Source organism: Procambarus clarkii, chromosome 48 (genome assembly GCF_040958095.1).
Source record: "Procambarus clarkii isolate CNS0578487 chromosome 48, FALCON_Pclarkii_2.0, whole genome shotgun sequence".
NCBI lineage: Eukaryota > Metazoa > Arthropoda > Malacostraca > Decapoda > Cambaridae > Procambarus > Procambarus clarkii.
Window position 1 is genome coordinate 8,572,092 of NC_091197.1, and position 16,532 is coordinate 8,588,623.

A 16,532-nucleotide genomic window follows, 5' to 3' on the forward strand; every position below is an offset into this window, starting at 1 on the left:
ACGACATATATATATATATATATATATATGTCGTACCTAATAGCCAGAACGCACTTCTCAGCCTACTATTCAAGGCCCGATTTGCCTAATAAGCCAAGTTTTCATGAATTAATGTTTTTTCGTCTACCTAACCTACCTAACCTAACCTAACCTAGCTTTTTTTGGCTACCTAACCTAACCTTACCGATAAATATAGGTTAGGTTAGGTTAGGTAGGGTTGGTTAGGTTCGGTCATATATCTACGTTAATTTTAACTCCAATAAAAAAAAATTGACCTCATACATAGAGAAAAGGGTTGCTTTATCATTTCATAAGAAAAAAATTATAGTAAATATATTAATTCAGGAAAACTTGGCTTATTAGGCAAATCGGGCCTTGAATAGTAGGCTGAGAAGTGAGTTCTGGCTACTAGGTACGACATATATATATATATATATATATATATATATATATATATATATATATATATATATATATATATATATATATATATATATATATATATATATATATACAGGTTGCCTGTCCCCCACCACAACGAATATATATATATATATATATGTCGTACCTAGTAGCCAGAACTCACTTCTGAGCCTACTATGCAAGGCCCGATTTGCCTAATAAGCCAAGTTTTCATGAATTAATTGCTTTTCGACTACCTAACCTACCTAACCTAACCTAACCTAACTTTTTCGGCTTCCTAACCTAACCTAACCTATAAAGATAGGTTAGGTTAGGTTAGGTAGGGTTGGTTAGGTTCGGTCATATATCTACGTTAATTTTAACTCAAATAAAAAAAATTGACCGCTTACATAATGAAATGGGTTGCTTTATCATTTCATAAGAAAAAAATTAGAGAAAATATATTAATTCATGAAAACTTGGCTTATTAGGCAAATCGGGCCTTGCATTGTAGGCTGAAAAGTGAGTTCTGGCTACTAGGTACGACATATATATATATATATATATATATATATATATATATATATATATATATATATGTCGTACCTAGTAGCCAGAACGCACTTTTTGGCCTACTATGCAAGGCCCGATTTGCCTAATAAGCCAAGTTTCCCTGAATTAATATATTTTCTCTAATTTTTTTCTTATGAAATGATAAAGCTACCCATTTCATTATGTATGACGTCAATTTTTTTTATTGTATTTAAAATTAACGTAGATATATGACCGAACCTAACCAACCCTACCTAACCTAACCTAACCTATCTTTATAGGTTAGGTTAGGTTAGGTAGCCGAAAAAGTTAGGTTAGGTTAGGTTAGGTAGGTTAGGTAGTCGAAAAACAATTAATTCAGGAAAACTTGGCTTATTAGGCAAATCGGGCCTTGCATAGTAGGCCGAGTACGACGTTCTGGCTACTAGGTACAACATATATATATATATATATGTATATATATATATATATATATATATATATATATATATATATATATATATATATATATATATATATATATATGTCGTACCTAGTAGCCAGAACGCACTTCTCAGCCTACTATGCAAGTCCCAATTTGCCTAATAAGCCAAGTTTTCATGAATTGATTGTTTTTCGACTACCTAACCTACCTAACCTAACCTAACCTAACTTTTTCGGCTACCTAACCTAACCTAACCTATAAAGATAGGATAGGTTAGGTTAGGTAGGGTTGGTTAGGTTTGGTCATATATCTACGTTAATTTTAACTCCAATAAAAAAAAATTGACCTCATACACAATGAAATGGGTAGCTTTATCATTTCATAAGAAAAAAATGAGAGAAAATATATTAATTCAGGAAAACTTGGCTTATTAGGCAAATCGGGCCTTGCATAGTAGGCCGAGAAGTGCATTCTGGCTACTAGGTACGACATATATATATATATATATATATATATATATATATATATATATATATATATATATATATATATAATTATTGCACCATCAATCATTGCACACCCTCAACCCCGACCACAAGCCCCAAAAGACCACAAGCAGGCCCACTGGGATAGCCCCGTAATGGAAAAGACTGTCACAGCAATGATTGACAACGCTAATGCTGAGACATGAGACATCTCCCGTCGTTCAGGGTGCAGTCGCACCTCCACACATCTCCAGTATCAGCTCTTGATACTGGTAATGGCTCAAAAGGGCCACCACTTACGGGCTATTCATGCCCGTGCCATCTTTTGGGTGGCTTAATCTTCATCAATCAATCAATCAGCTGATGCTGAAAACAAAGCCTCCTAGCGGTAATAGCACCCCACGCCGGGGATTTTTTATTTGCTGTGCCCAATGCAGCCCTGGGAACTCGCCTCAGTCATGACGCTCTCCGCATTGGAGTTGCCCTTCGCCTTGCCGTCCCCATCCTCACCGAACATAGGTGCATCTGCGGAACTGCGATGGCAGACCAATATGGTCGTCATGGTCTGGTGTGTCGTAAATCACAGGGTAAGATTGCAAGACATGAAGAAGTCAACGACATCATCAGGAGGAGCCTCGCCACTGCCCGGCACAAAGAGAACTACATTTATTCAAACCTAACGACCCTCAGAAGCGCCCAGATGGAGTCACCTTTCTTCCTTGGAAGGATGGTAAGCAAGTGGTATGGGACTACACGTGTGCTGCCACACTGGCCAGTACCTTCCTCCACTACAGCACACGTGAAAGCGGTGGTGCTGCTTCTTTCAGGGAATCGCAGAAAATTATTAAATACAGAGGTGTGGCACACTGCTACAGCTTTGTTCCGATCGGCTCGGAGACCCTCGGTTCGTGGGGAAAATGTGCATTGAAGTTCCTGAAGGAATTGGGGGACAAATTGATCAGCGCTACAAAAGACCAGAGAGCAAAAAGTTTCTTGTTTCAGCGCCTCAGTGTTGCGATTTAGTGGGGGAATGCCTGTTGCGTCTTGGGCACTAGTCCAACTTCAGAGGAATTCGAAGAAGTGTTTGACTTGCAACAATGATCGAACCTGTCTGTGATATTCATCAATGTTTCCCATTGTCGTGTTTTTCAAGAGATCCATAACCTTTAAGCACTTTTTGTATCAACCCATGTATATCTTGTAACCATCATATACATAATAAAGCACACAAAAAGGAAGGGGGTGGTAGGAGAAAAGCACACAGAAACTGTATTGGAGGGGATGTAAACATTCCCTCTAATGCGTTATGCGTGGTTTCCTCCGAGGCTATGGGTCCCCCTTCTTCCAGTCAGAGGTTATTAATATATATTGGTACTCTATAGGTACTCTATTAGTACAGAGGTGGTATTCTATTATTAACGATATATATATATCGTGGCCAGGTAGACGTATATACCCAAGTCAGGTAGACATGTAGTGTGTGGCAAGGTTGTCCTTGCTGGGAGTGACCTCGTCATGGGTAGCACCACGACCCTTGTAACTCTCACACAGCGGTGGTGGGCGGCCACCTTCCACCACACACCTCATCTCAGTGCCTCCACAGGCACCCAGGTGAGGGGCGAAGGCTGGGGATAACGGGCCACTCGTGCCTGCCTCTCGGGGCCTGAATCTTCCTCAATCGGAAGAAAGGGGAATGAGGGGAACCGGAACCCTCCAAGGGTTCCGGTTGATCAGTGAGTTGGTGCGGCGAGGAAGCCTTGAGCAAGGCTTCAGGAGGAGGGGTGTGTCGAGGCCTCCCGGTGCTCCGTAGCGCGCCGCAGACGCCCTGGAGGACGCGGGAACACTGTTCAACCCTCAACACGTCCCTCTCGCCCAGCTGCATCACTAAGCTCTTTACGCACATCTGGTGAGGTTCATGAGGTGACTTCACAATACTACCTCCACCCCCTCCTCGGTCCTCATACCTCAGTATAAATAGGGTATTTTAAATAATACAACCCATAGTCGAGGGTTGAAGTAGCCCCCCCTAGTCGTCCTCATACCCGCCCATCACACATTTGTAAATGCACATTAATGACACTATGTAAAAGACACGTCGAACACTTTATGTAGGACAGACGTAAATCTGTGTATCTATGTATTTACATATGTAGGTTAGCTAAGCATTTTAAAAGCACTACAACCACCTAATGTGGTTGATTGTTCAATAAATCCCTGAACTATATGAGTAAAAAAATTCTAATCATATCCATAGTTAGTTAGTTTAGTTCATTTATTATGCACCACATACCCATCCTGTGGGCGGTAGTGGAAAGGGCTACAGAGGCACATAATGGGCTCAGGGACTGAACCTCACAATTCATTTGGCTAAAGAAGTTACAATCTTGATGAGCTAGTTACAAAATTCAGTATAAGTCGTCACATCAACAATGGGTTCGAGATCGACCACAAGTACAGTTTCTAAATTAAGCAACTGACATATGTGGAGAGCTAGTGTCACAATTGATATGTTTGTCCTGCACACCGCCCCCCATCCAGTGGGTAGCGGTGGATAGGTTACAATCACTTAGTTACTACCTACAGTTAGCAAACTGGGGATATTTGGCTAAAATTTCTGGTAGATCATTTTGAATGAAATATTTACACATTGCTGGAACATTTGTTACAGAATTGTCTCTGAATTCACGTATCTTTTCGCACTCCATCACATAGTGATGGAGGGTGTGCGAATATTTTTGTTGACACAGTTTACATTTGGTCAGGTCTACATCGGCAGATAATGAGAATACCCAGAGATACTTGTAACCGAGTCTAAGCCGAGCAGTAGTAACATCTGAAAGTCTACTGATTTTATTGGATGAACCATAGATGTGTGGCTTCTCTTGCATGATAATATGATGATAGATGGAATTACTGGTGTCGATTTCACTTTGCCTCAGATCTTCAAGATTTTGTTGAAGTTCTTAGTGTACTGCTGCTCTCAGATTGTTCATTGACAATCCAAGGTTACACTCAACGTCTCCTTTAAAAGCAGATTCTTTGACTAACTTATCAGCTCTATCATGCATTCGGAGGCCAACATGAGATGAAGACCACATGAAATGGACTCTGTTACCATCATTAATAATTTTGTTGTATTTGTGTCTAGCTTCTGACACAAACATGTTACAGTTATATCTTAAAGAGTTGAGAGCATTTAAGGATGATAAAGAGTCACTTACAATTAATGTATCAAGTTTGGAGACTTGTACACATTTCAGTGCAAGGAGCAAGGCAAATAGTTCGGTCTGAAGGGTAGAGGCCCAGTTGTTTATACGGACTCCCCACTCAAAGTACAAGCCATCGCCCATTGTCAGGATAACTGCACTTCCAGCCGCACCCGTGGGGCGGTGTAGGGAACCATCAGTGTATATGATTTGAGAGAGAGAATGCTCTGTGGACAGAGCATCAATATGGCTTAAGGCGTTGAGCTTTGCCTCAAGACGAAGCTGGGGCTGATCTCTAATTTGTTTCTTGGGTGGAAAGGGAAGGATTAAAATTGGAAAGGGTGTAATCTCCCACGGTTCAGGAAAGTGCCGTTGTTGTTTCTCTTGGTACAAATTATGAGCCTGATACATTTGAAATCATTCCCAGTTTTAGTTATCCATCTGGAACAATGCAGACCTTCAATAAAGAAATTCTGGAGGGCTTCTGTGCCCATGTATTCGTTTGCCTTTTTCGGGTAGAAGGTAGACACAGTAGTCGCTTCTGTATATATTTATTGACTGAGATAGCAAGGTATATATCTGCCTAGCCGAGGTCCTTCTACTCTGAGTCTGTGAGGATAACTGAGGCTGCTGGGAGCATGCCTGATGCTCCTCTGTCTGGCATGACGTCAGAGGCCTACTCGCCTGTGATTGGTTACATTTCAACTGCCAGAATTTGAGTATAACACATGGAGGACAGAAGAAAATGTATATATGCTGGATAGTATTGTAAACACTATAGTATTTGATAGTATTGGCCATGTCTATGGTAAAACAAATAATAATAATACCAAATTACGGGTGCTGCCTCATGGGATGATAATGATAGACCAGACACACCCCCATCTTGTTCCCTCTGTTATCGACAGGTTAGAATGGAAAGAGAGAGAGGCATGTATGGTACTGTGGAGGTGTGGTGTATGGTGGTGTGTATATGGTGTATGATGCGTGCCTTACTTGTGTCGTGTACATGGTATATGAGCCCAGCTTGTGGTGTCGTGTATATGGTGTATGATGCGCTGCTTGTGGAGAATATTACTTGTGGTGGTGGGTAGTACCAGTATAGTGTAGGGTGGTGTAGAATATAGTGCTTGTATAGGATGGTGTATAATATAGTGATTGTATAGGATGGTGTACACTGTTTATATGAAACATTAGAGGGAATACAGCGTGTTGCCAGCATCACTTGGAACATCTCTGGCAAGATCGCTGAGACCAGGAGATGAGCAGATCACAGTGTTGTAAATGCACGCCAGCCTACCAGGACATGGGTAGTGTGGGCGGCACATGGGCGTAACAGGGGACCGTGGGCGTCACACGGGCGTAACTGACACATGTGCTAATACTTGACTGCAGGCGCGGGCGGTGTGACGGGCGGCGGGGGCGGCTACAGGGCGTCGAGAGCCAAGCCCAGCGCCCACGATGGTCAGGGTGTAGTGTTTTTATTGTTCTGCGGAAGAAATACACCTACAAGCAGTTCTGTGAATGTTATGCCGTGGCATAGGACAGGTTTGGCACGGGGTACAAGTGCCACCTGTGGGACAGCACAGCTTGTCGACTACACCTACAGGTTTAACTTGTAAGTATAGTGGTCTACCATCATTTATGCCCACACTCGCAAGCTGTACGCCAGCCCCCCACAAGCTGTCACACCCTACGCCAGCCCACACGGAACGGAAAAAGAGAGAGAGAGAGAGAGAGAGAGAGAGAGAGAGAGAGAGAGAGAGAGAGAGAGAGAGAGAGAGAGAGAGAGAGAAGGAGAAGGAGAAGGAGAAGGAGAAGGAGAGAAGGGGGGTAAGTGGTGGGGGAGAAGACAGAGGCGGGTGAGAGGACAGAACACAAGCCGTGACAAGCACATGTATCATATCAATTGTTTACACAATAACGGTGGCACTAGTGTACACTGTTACACTGAGACCACCTCCATATTTGTCACTGTCGGCTACAGCGGGCACCGCTGCCAACTTGCTCCATATACACAATTTGCAACAATAATGAATTATCTTTGGGGGGAAAAACAAATGGTTCTTAGGTTTAGGGCGGAGGTGGAGGCGTGAGGCGGCCACACCGCGCTCTCTGTACCCGGAGACTTTACTGAGTCCTTTAATTGGTGTAGTTTTACTCCCCTCTACTGTACGATGGACAGTAGTGATGATAGGTGTTAGTGACCCAGGCACTAGTAGTGACCCAGGCAGTAGTAGTGACCAAACAATGGTTACCAACCAGTACTGTGAGTGACAGAAGGCGACACACACACAGTACTCCACACAGTGACTAAGCTTAGACAAGAACCATTCTTCTTACTGTTCAACTCCGCCTCCTCTTGAGCTGATGAACGACTACAGTAAATTGTCCAAGCTGCTTGTAGTTGTAGTGTCTTAGTAGTGTTAGTTAGGTGTCGGTCAGTACGTGACGTGGGCGTCTCCGTCAACACGTGTTTAACACCAGGATGGCCAGACTGTGTACCTGGGTGTATGTGGCACAACACTGCCTAGGGGCTCAAACCCATCATATCCTCAACCAGCGTTCGCTGATCGCTTTCTAATCTCTAAATAACTTATTGCTATCTCTGGAGAATCCCTTTTCTCTCTCAAATTCCTGACCAAATCTTAGTCACTGATAACACAGAGATATGTTATCATATCTATGTTATCATATGCATATATGACAGTGTCAGGCCACGGAGGAAAATTGAAACAGGAATTTCCTTAAGTACTTTCGTATATTAATACATCTTCAGAAGGAGTGATTTTACAGGTCAAGTATTGGACATAAATAGGCAGCTCCTGCCTATTTATGTCCAATACTCGACCTGTAAAATCACTCCTTCTGAAGATGTATTGATATACGAAAGTACTTAAGGAAATTCCTGTTTCAATTTTCCTCCGTGGTCTGCCACTGTCATATTTTTAATCACGTGTTTATTTTCGTGATTTACACACATATGCATATATGTATAGCAGTCCCCGTGGCGTAGTGGTAAGATATTCACCTGGCGTTTCGCGAGCGCTTTGTGCTAGGTTCGTATCCTGGCCGGGGAGGATTTACTAGGCGTCAATTTTTAACTGTAGCCTCTGTTTACCCAACAGTAAAATGGGTACCTGGTTGTTAAACAATTTCGCGGGGCCGTATTCCGGGGAACATAGGATTAAGGCTACGCGTACTAGTGGCTGTACAAGAATGTAACAACTCTTGTATATATTACAAAAATATATGGTACTGAGGGTACCCGCTCAGGCGAACCACTAAACGGGCTACACTGAGGTGTGGAGGCTACCAATTCAGCTTTTGGCCATTATGGCGTTGTAACGTTAGGCGTGATTCTCTTTAACACTCGTAAGGAAGGAAGAGTTAGTTAATTAGTTTAGTTCATGTATTATGCACGCCATACCCATCTTGTGGGCGGTAGTGGAAAGGGTTACAGAGGCACATAATGGGCTCAGGGACTGAACCCCACAATTCATTTAGCTAAGCAAGTTACAATCTTGATGAGCTAGTTACAACATTCAGTATAAGTCGTCACATCAACAATGGGTTCGAGATCAACCACAAGTACAGTTTCTAAGTTAAGCAACTGACATATGTGGAGAGCTAGTGTCACAATTGATATGTTTGTCCTGCACGCCGCCCCCCTTCCAGTGGGCAGCGGTGGATAGGTTACAATCACTTAGTTACTACCTACAGTTAGCAAACTTAGGATATTTGGCTAAAATTTCTGGTAGCAGATCATTTTGAATGAAATATTTACACATTGCTGGAACATTGGTTATAGAATTGTCTCTGAATTCACGTATCTTTTCGCACTCCATCACATAGTGACGGAGGGTGTGCGAATAATTTTGTTGACACAGTTTACATATAAGGAATGTGATAAAAGAAAAGTGCGGGAAGAGGGGGGTTGGGGATGGATAGAAAACGGGGAAGCGGAGGGGAGACTAGTAGGGAGAGAATGGAAAACTGAGGATAGGTCGGGAGGAGGGAGTCAGGTAGAAGAGGAGAGAGAAGGAAGGAGTAGGAGTAGGAATGGAAAGAGACGCTTAATACTAAATGCTGCCACCATCCTGTCATAAAAAGATCTTATACTCCTCATACTCCTCACTTCCTCCCTCACTAGTCCATCTTGTTATCTCTCCTTAACTCCTAATCTGTAAGGGATCAGAGCTCATTACTACTTTCTGATATTATTCTCAGGGATCTCAATATTTACTCAATGTTAATCCTCTCAAACTTAACAGAGCACTTTATTTACCAAATAATTCGAAATTCACTAGTCAAGTCATGAAATCTTAAAACCAATTCATTGGCACTGGAATTACATAAAAGAGGAAACCAATCACTCGACATTCCTGTACCAAACATGGCGTCCTGGCACTATTTACTATACTCTCTAAAACACTAAAGGCTTTACTGACAGCTCTTACCTTCTCAATTCAGAGGGACATCTTCACCCACTGTGTGTGACTGGCAGCCACTAGGGGAGAGGGGGAACTGGGGAGGAGCTGGCCGGTGTACTCTCTGTTGCAGAAGCTCCACTCTAAGTGATGGTACGCGCCCACCAGCCGTGGAAGGGTGTATAGTACCAGGCTCGTCTATGTTGAGTACTGCTGATACCTGCTGATACTGCCCAATCAACGCCTCGCCCGAGCACCACCTCCCTCACACGCTACTCTCCATGGTTATACACTCACAATCGCACGCACGCAACACACAACCACACGTCTAATACTCACAACTCACACTACAAACACACAGGGAACAGTGAAATACACTTACACTGTTACAGCATCAGCCCCACTGCTGCTGTACCCATGGTTCTACCGGATCACCGCCCAGTCTGACGGCCAGAACAGAACTGCCTTCGGCCAATTGCTCCAGTCAACGTCAACTCCGACATCCATATCTGATCACATATGTCCTCTGCCCTCCACACAACAAACCCTTTCGCCTGCCCCAAACCCGTTTCCGGCTCTAGTTTCCGGTCACTCTAGATCCTTGAACTGCCTCTGCTCATAACACCCATACATGGTGAATACTTGTCAGACGGTAGTGACATCCTGGCCGGCCAGATGTCTTGACCACCTGCTCCCACACACACACACACACACACTCATACATTCATACACACTCGTAAACACTGCGGGTACCCCCGTACGCTTGAGAGACAAGACTACATAAGTCACTCCTACATATTTGGGTCACAACACACAGGTGAGGGTGACAGACCCTGGCGTCACACAGGTGAGGGTGACAGCCCCTGGCGTCACACAGGTGAGGGTGACAGCCCCTGGCGTCACACAGGTGAGAGTGACAGCCCCTGGCGTCATCACAGGTGAGTGTGACAGCCCCTGGCGTCATCACAGGTGAGTGTGACAGACCCTGGCGTCACACAGGTGAGAGTAACAGCCCCTGGCGTCACACAGGTGAGAGTAACAGCCCCTGGCGTCACACAGGTGAGGGTGACAGCCCCTGGCGTCACACAGGTGAGAGTAACAGCCCCTGGCGTCACACAGGTGAGAGTAACAGCCCCTGGCGTCACACAGGTGAGAGTAACAGCCCCTGGCGTCACACAGGTGAGGGTGACAGCCCCTGGCGTCACACAGGTGAGGGTGACAGCCCCTGGCGTCACACAGGTGAGAGTAACAGCCCCTGGCGTCACACAGGTGATAGTAACAGCCCCTGGCATCACACAGGTGAGCTCCTCCCGGAGGAAGGAGTGTGGGGAAGGAAGTGTGACCGGGCAGGGTGTGTACCCAACACCCCAGCATGCGGGCCTGTGTACCCCTTATCTCCCCGGCACCCGCCAGAGATCATTAGTCTGTCAGTCGGGGTTTAAATATTAAGTGGTCCATTTGCATAAACTGTAGGCGTTGACCGTTTCTTTTATCGCTGTTCTCTGTCTGGTCATTTAGGGGGGGGGCGGGGGCATCTATGAGGAGGGCTCTTGTGGTGGTGGTGGAGCAGCCCGTCCTCCTAAGGTTTCCCTACGTCAAGAAAAACGGCCATTTTAAAGTGGTCTCTCCTAACTTACCAGGGGGGCCCAAAACAGAAAACGGGACAGTACGTCATTTTTGCCATTTTCTAGTACGACCATTTTTGCCCGTATGTAACGCATAAGAGCGAAATGAGACGTTCTTTGTAAGATGACAGGTTGGAGGACGGATATGGCAGGTGGCCATCTGTGAGGGAGAATTATGAGGTTTATGAAATGCTTTTAGTGCAAGATTGTCTACTTAAGATTACTTATGTAAGATGATCTGTGCAAGATTACCTGTATAATGATTAGCTATGTAAGATGGTCTATATAAGATTAACTATGTAAGATGGTCTATATAAGATTGGCTATGTAAGATGGTCTATATAAGATTGGCTATGTAAGATGGTCTATATAAGATTAGCTATGTAAGATGGTCTATATGAGATTGACTATGTAAGATGGTCTATATAAGATTAGCTATGTAAGATGGTCAATATAAGATTAGCTATGTAAGATGGTCTATATAAGATTAGCTGTGTAAGATGGTCTATATAAGATTGACTATGTAAGATGGTCTATATAAGATTAGCTGTGTAAGATGGTCTATATAAGATTGGCTATGTAAGATGGTCTATATAAGATTGACTATGTAAGATGGTCTATATAAGATTAGCTATGTAAGATGGTCTATATAAGATTGGCTATGTAAGATGGTCTATATAAGATTAGCTATGCAAGATGGTCTATATAAGATTAGCTATGTAAGATGGTCAATATAAGATTAGCTATGTAAGATGGTCTATATAAGATTAGCTATGTAAGATGGTCTATATAAGATTGACTATGTAAGATGGTCAATATAAGATTAGCTATGTAAGATGGTCAATATAAGATTAGCTATGCAAGATGGTCTATATAAGATTAGCTATGTAAGATGGTCAATATAAGATTAGCTATGTAAGATGGTCTATATAAGATTAGCTATGTAAGATGGTCTATATAAGATTAGCTATGTAAGACGGTCTATATAAGATTAGCTATGTAAGATGGTCTATATAAGATTGACTATGTAAGATGGTCTATATAAGATTAGCTATGTAAGATGGTCTATATAAGATTAGCTATGTAAGATGGTCAATATAAGATTAGCTATGTAAGATGGTCTATATAAGATTAGCTATGTAAGATGGTCTATATAAGATTGACTATGTAAGATGGTCTATATAAGATTAGCTATGTAAGATGGTCAATATAAGATTAGCTAAGTAAGATGGCCTATATAAGATTAGCTATGTAAGATGGTCAATATAAGATTAGCTAAGTAAGATGGCCTATATAAGATTAGCTATGTAAGATGGTCTATATAAGATTAGCTATGTAAGATGGTCAATATAAGATTAGCTAAGTAAGATGGCCTATATAAGATTAGCTATGTAATATGTTCTACAGGACGACAGTTCATGGTACCATGTGAATAACAGGTATATTTCTCTTCCCCAGGACGGACGACAACCCAGACAACACAACTCCATCAGATGATAAGCTCACGGGTTGTGTGTTTCTGTTCACTCGCTCGCTTTATTATACAGATAAAGTTCAGAGTGAACAATTAATGAAAATTGTGAGTCATATTGAGAGTATAACGCACGGTTGATGTAAACTCACAGAGGTGTTACCTCACCAGGCATAGTCTGTGGCACACCTAGAGAGGTGTTACCTCACCAGGCAGCGTCTGTGACACACCTAGAGAGGTGTTACCTCACCAGGCAGCGTCTGTGACACACCTACAGAGGTGTTACCTCACCAGGCAGCATCTGTGACACACCTACAGAGGTGTTACCCCTATCACCCCTATATCGTCATCACGTGACCGTCACTACGACATGGAGAGCCCAAGAGCCTCAGGTCTGCGCGTCCCTGTGCGCGTTGGGCGTCCGGGGCCGACTCTCTGCACTCAGCACTCCCACGAGCTGCCCTCACCGCAGCCCTCTAAGGCCTCCAGAGTCGCCCCTCTCTCCACGCCCTCGCCTTCTGCAGGAGCCAGTGAGTTTCCTCTCCTGCTGAGTCCCGCTGCTTGTCGGGCCTGTTGCAGGGTGTGTTGACCTGTGAGCATTCTTCCTTCTTCAGTAGATCCTAGTAACTATATACACATATTGTTCAATATCCCCAAAATGGCCGTCTGGCGAGGTAAGATAATACTATGCACCAACAGTTTTGTCCCTGGATAGTGGTATTTTGTAATTGTTTATGCCTCCAAAGTATAGAAAATGGCTGTTATTCCCATCAAACTTTACCTTTCACAAATTGTCGCAGCTCTTGATGAGGAGACGAGAGCCTTCAAGTACCCTCCAGGAGGTGTGTCCCAAGCTGTCTGACGCGAAGGTCACGGCTAAGCTTGAGAGTGAGGTAAGGTGAGATAATGAGCAGGAGAAAGTGTTACGCCATTAAGAATGTATAGCACTTGGAAGAGATGAAGATAAGGATTAGGGATGGGTCGGGGGGTAAGGAATGGTGCCCAACCACATGTACGGTAGGGGATTGAACGCCGACCTGCAAGATGCGAAACCGTGGTTATTATAGAGGCTTAGAGTTTTGTGAAGAAATGTCTGCACACCTAGATTAATGTTAGCTATATAACCTAGTTCTGTTTCTCAGTTTATGTTGCCAGCAGCAGCAACAGCAAAGTTACCTATGAGGCTTTAGTATGCAGTCGAAGCTCAGTTTGTGTGTTTCAAGAGGAGGTTTAGAAATACTGGTTATGTGTTGGGTCTGTTGCATCACCAGTGTTTGTTCCAGAGGTCATGTTAGTCCAAATGTGGTCAAGGGTGGAGGCAGTGTGTCAGTAATTCAGGTGGGTTTAGTAATCATGGGCAAAAGCCTACAGGAGTTCATACAGTTGAGGAAGCTGGCAACAAGTGGGTTATCAGGCCGTCACTGATCTATATTGAAATTAGTTAATATTATCAAGTTATCAGGTTGTCACTGGTCAATATTGAAATTAGTTAATATTAGTTGATTCTAGTTACCTTCTTACTAAGTATCAGGTTTCTAAGATTGGAGTTGAATTCAACTACATCAGTGTTAGGAAGTCTATAGACTGCTCCCAAAGTTATGCTAATGTTGAAACCTTTCATTTTGAACTGGGAAAAATATAATCTCTATGATTATCTCTAGATTTGATAACTTTTGTTGATGACAGCTCCTTATGGTGAGACATTGCTGATCACCATCTCTGGTTAGGCTTACAGTTGTGGATAGCTGAATAATGGGAAATATTAAATAGTTGGGCTGTGTCATCATTCAACTAGGTCTCAATTAAGAAAATAACAAATAAGAATTGGTAGTTTCGTGATTGCAATAAGGCACCAACATCATCATGGTGTTTGCTAAGAGATGTTACATTGATGTTAACACGGCAATCTGATAACAGGGCAATCACAGATATAGTGTCGGAGAGTATGTCCTCTCAAGTAGGACCCAAAACAAGTTTTTTCACCCAGAAAGTTATAAACCCATGGAACCGCCTACCCGCTGAAGCCGTAAATGCCAAAATCCAGCTAGAAAATATCATTAGGACAATTGGCGGGACTTTTAACAAGCCCCCGGCTTTCTGTCCTCGTCGGTGCCACTAAATAGTGGTCCTTGGGTTAATTTAGGTAAATATATACGTAAATAACTACCATCGCTTTTTAAATCTTGGGAGCGACAAAGAAAGCCACATATTATCTCTTAGAATTACGTAGATAAACAAAAATGTAACATATTTGTATACCACATTGTCGGTGCTGACTGTAGAAGTTGAAAAAAACATAGTTTTACGTCGAAATATACTAATTTTATAAGAAAATTTGACGGAAATAAGTGGCAAGCGATTACGGACAAGCTCCGTTATGCCAGCGTCGTGATTGGCTACTACTGTAAGATGAAAAATGTTACCTTCTCTCTGATTGGCTAAACTAAAAGCCCTAGTGACATCTAGCGAGACCTAAGTGAACTACTTAGAATCTTCGTAAGTACACTTTTCTGAATCGCACTTTGGCGCGTTCTTAGCCAAAGTGCAAATTAGAGACCCTCCTTTTTCAGTAATAATTTAACACAAATTCCCATGTTGTTTGCGCCCTCACGATTTTGTCGTTACGTATTCTATAAGCTGCTGAAATGTTCTTTAATTGTGTCGTGTCCTCCGATGACACTAGTGGTTGTCCTATTGGTGGTTCACAGCTGTGATGGTGACGTTGTGTGTGTGTGTGTGTGTGTGTGTGTGTGTGTGTGTGTGTGTGTGTGTGTGTGTGTGTGTGTGTGTGTGTGTGTGTGTGTGTGACGGAAGTGTTGCCAGTGTCCATATATATCAACCTAGTTGTATTCACCTAGTTGTGCTTGCGGGGGTTGAGCTCTGGCTCTTTCAGCCCGCCTCTCAACTGTCAATCATTCAACTTTTTTTTCACACACACACAGGAAGCAACCCGTAGCAGCTGTCTAACTCCCAGGTACCTATTTACTGCTAGGTAACATCAGAGTGAAAAAACTGCCAATTTGTTTCCGCCATCGCTAGGGAATCGATCCCGGGTCCCTAGGATTACGAGTCCCGAGCGTTGGCCACTCACCCGTCACGTCCCCGTCACATGTGTGACGGAGGGATTGCCAGGGTCCTTGTGTGTAGTAATTATAATTATGTAAAAGTACATACATACAAAATGAGTTACAAACTTAATGTAGGATTTTTAGATAGTATACTATGCCTATGGTGTTATCATTATATTAATTCTGCAAGAATTTACCTACTTAAAATTATCTGTTAGATTAAGGACCTGCCCAAAACGCTGCGCGTAGTAGTGGCTTTACAAGATTGTAAATACTATGCTATGTATTCTCACAAACCCAATGTACCTTCTTGTATATAAATAAATAAATAAATAAATAAATAAATAAATAAATAAATAAAGCCACTAATACGCACAGCGTTTCGGGCAAAATAAGAGAAGAAAAACTGGAAACTAAGACTTAAAACTAATTGAAATCAAAAGAATAAAATTGAACTGAAAAAAAGACAATAGTTACACGTTGAATGGAACGGCAAAAATTGCAACAGAACAACAGATAGTAATTTTAATTCAATAAACAGACGGACTACAATTTTATCTTAATTTATACATGACAGATATCAGCAGTTTTACAAGTTAGTCATTAATCATTCAGGTTAATCATTAATCACTTTAATGCTTGATAATAGCAAGACATAGCTTGACATTTAGGAGGTAAGGTAGGTTACATTGAGCTGATTAGATAGTAATTAGTAAGCGATTAGGTTTTTGTCTTAAACTGGTCAAGAGTCTTTGAGGTGATTGGGAAGGTTGTTCCACATTTTGGGACCCTTGATTTGCAGAGCATTTCTACTTTGGTTAAGTATTTTTTATTTACTTTAATTATTTATATACAAGAAGGTACATTGG

The 16,532-nt window shown here is 42.5% G+C and overlaps 1 protein-coding gene across 11 annotated transcripts in view; it reads left to right on the top strand.

Annotated features, from left to right (window-relative positions):
• The window catches only part of CLIP-190 (Cytoplasmic linker protein 190), a 166,996-nt gene that overhangs the window by 12,684 nt on the left and 137,780 nt on the right, over nucleotides 1–16,532 (top strand). For all 11 annotated transcript variants that reach the window (XR_011222340.1, XM_045752840.2, XM_045752837.2 and 8 more), the window contains exon 2: nucleotides 12,583–13,125. Coding sequence is in view for 10 of the 11 variants with exons in the window: in XM_045752840.2 (XP_045608796.1) it covers nucleotides 12,966–13,125 (160 nt within the window). In the remaining variant the exon portion in view is untranslated. The remainder of the gene's footprint in view (nucleotides 1–12,582; nucleotides 13,126–16,532) is intronic.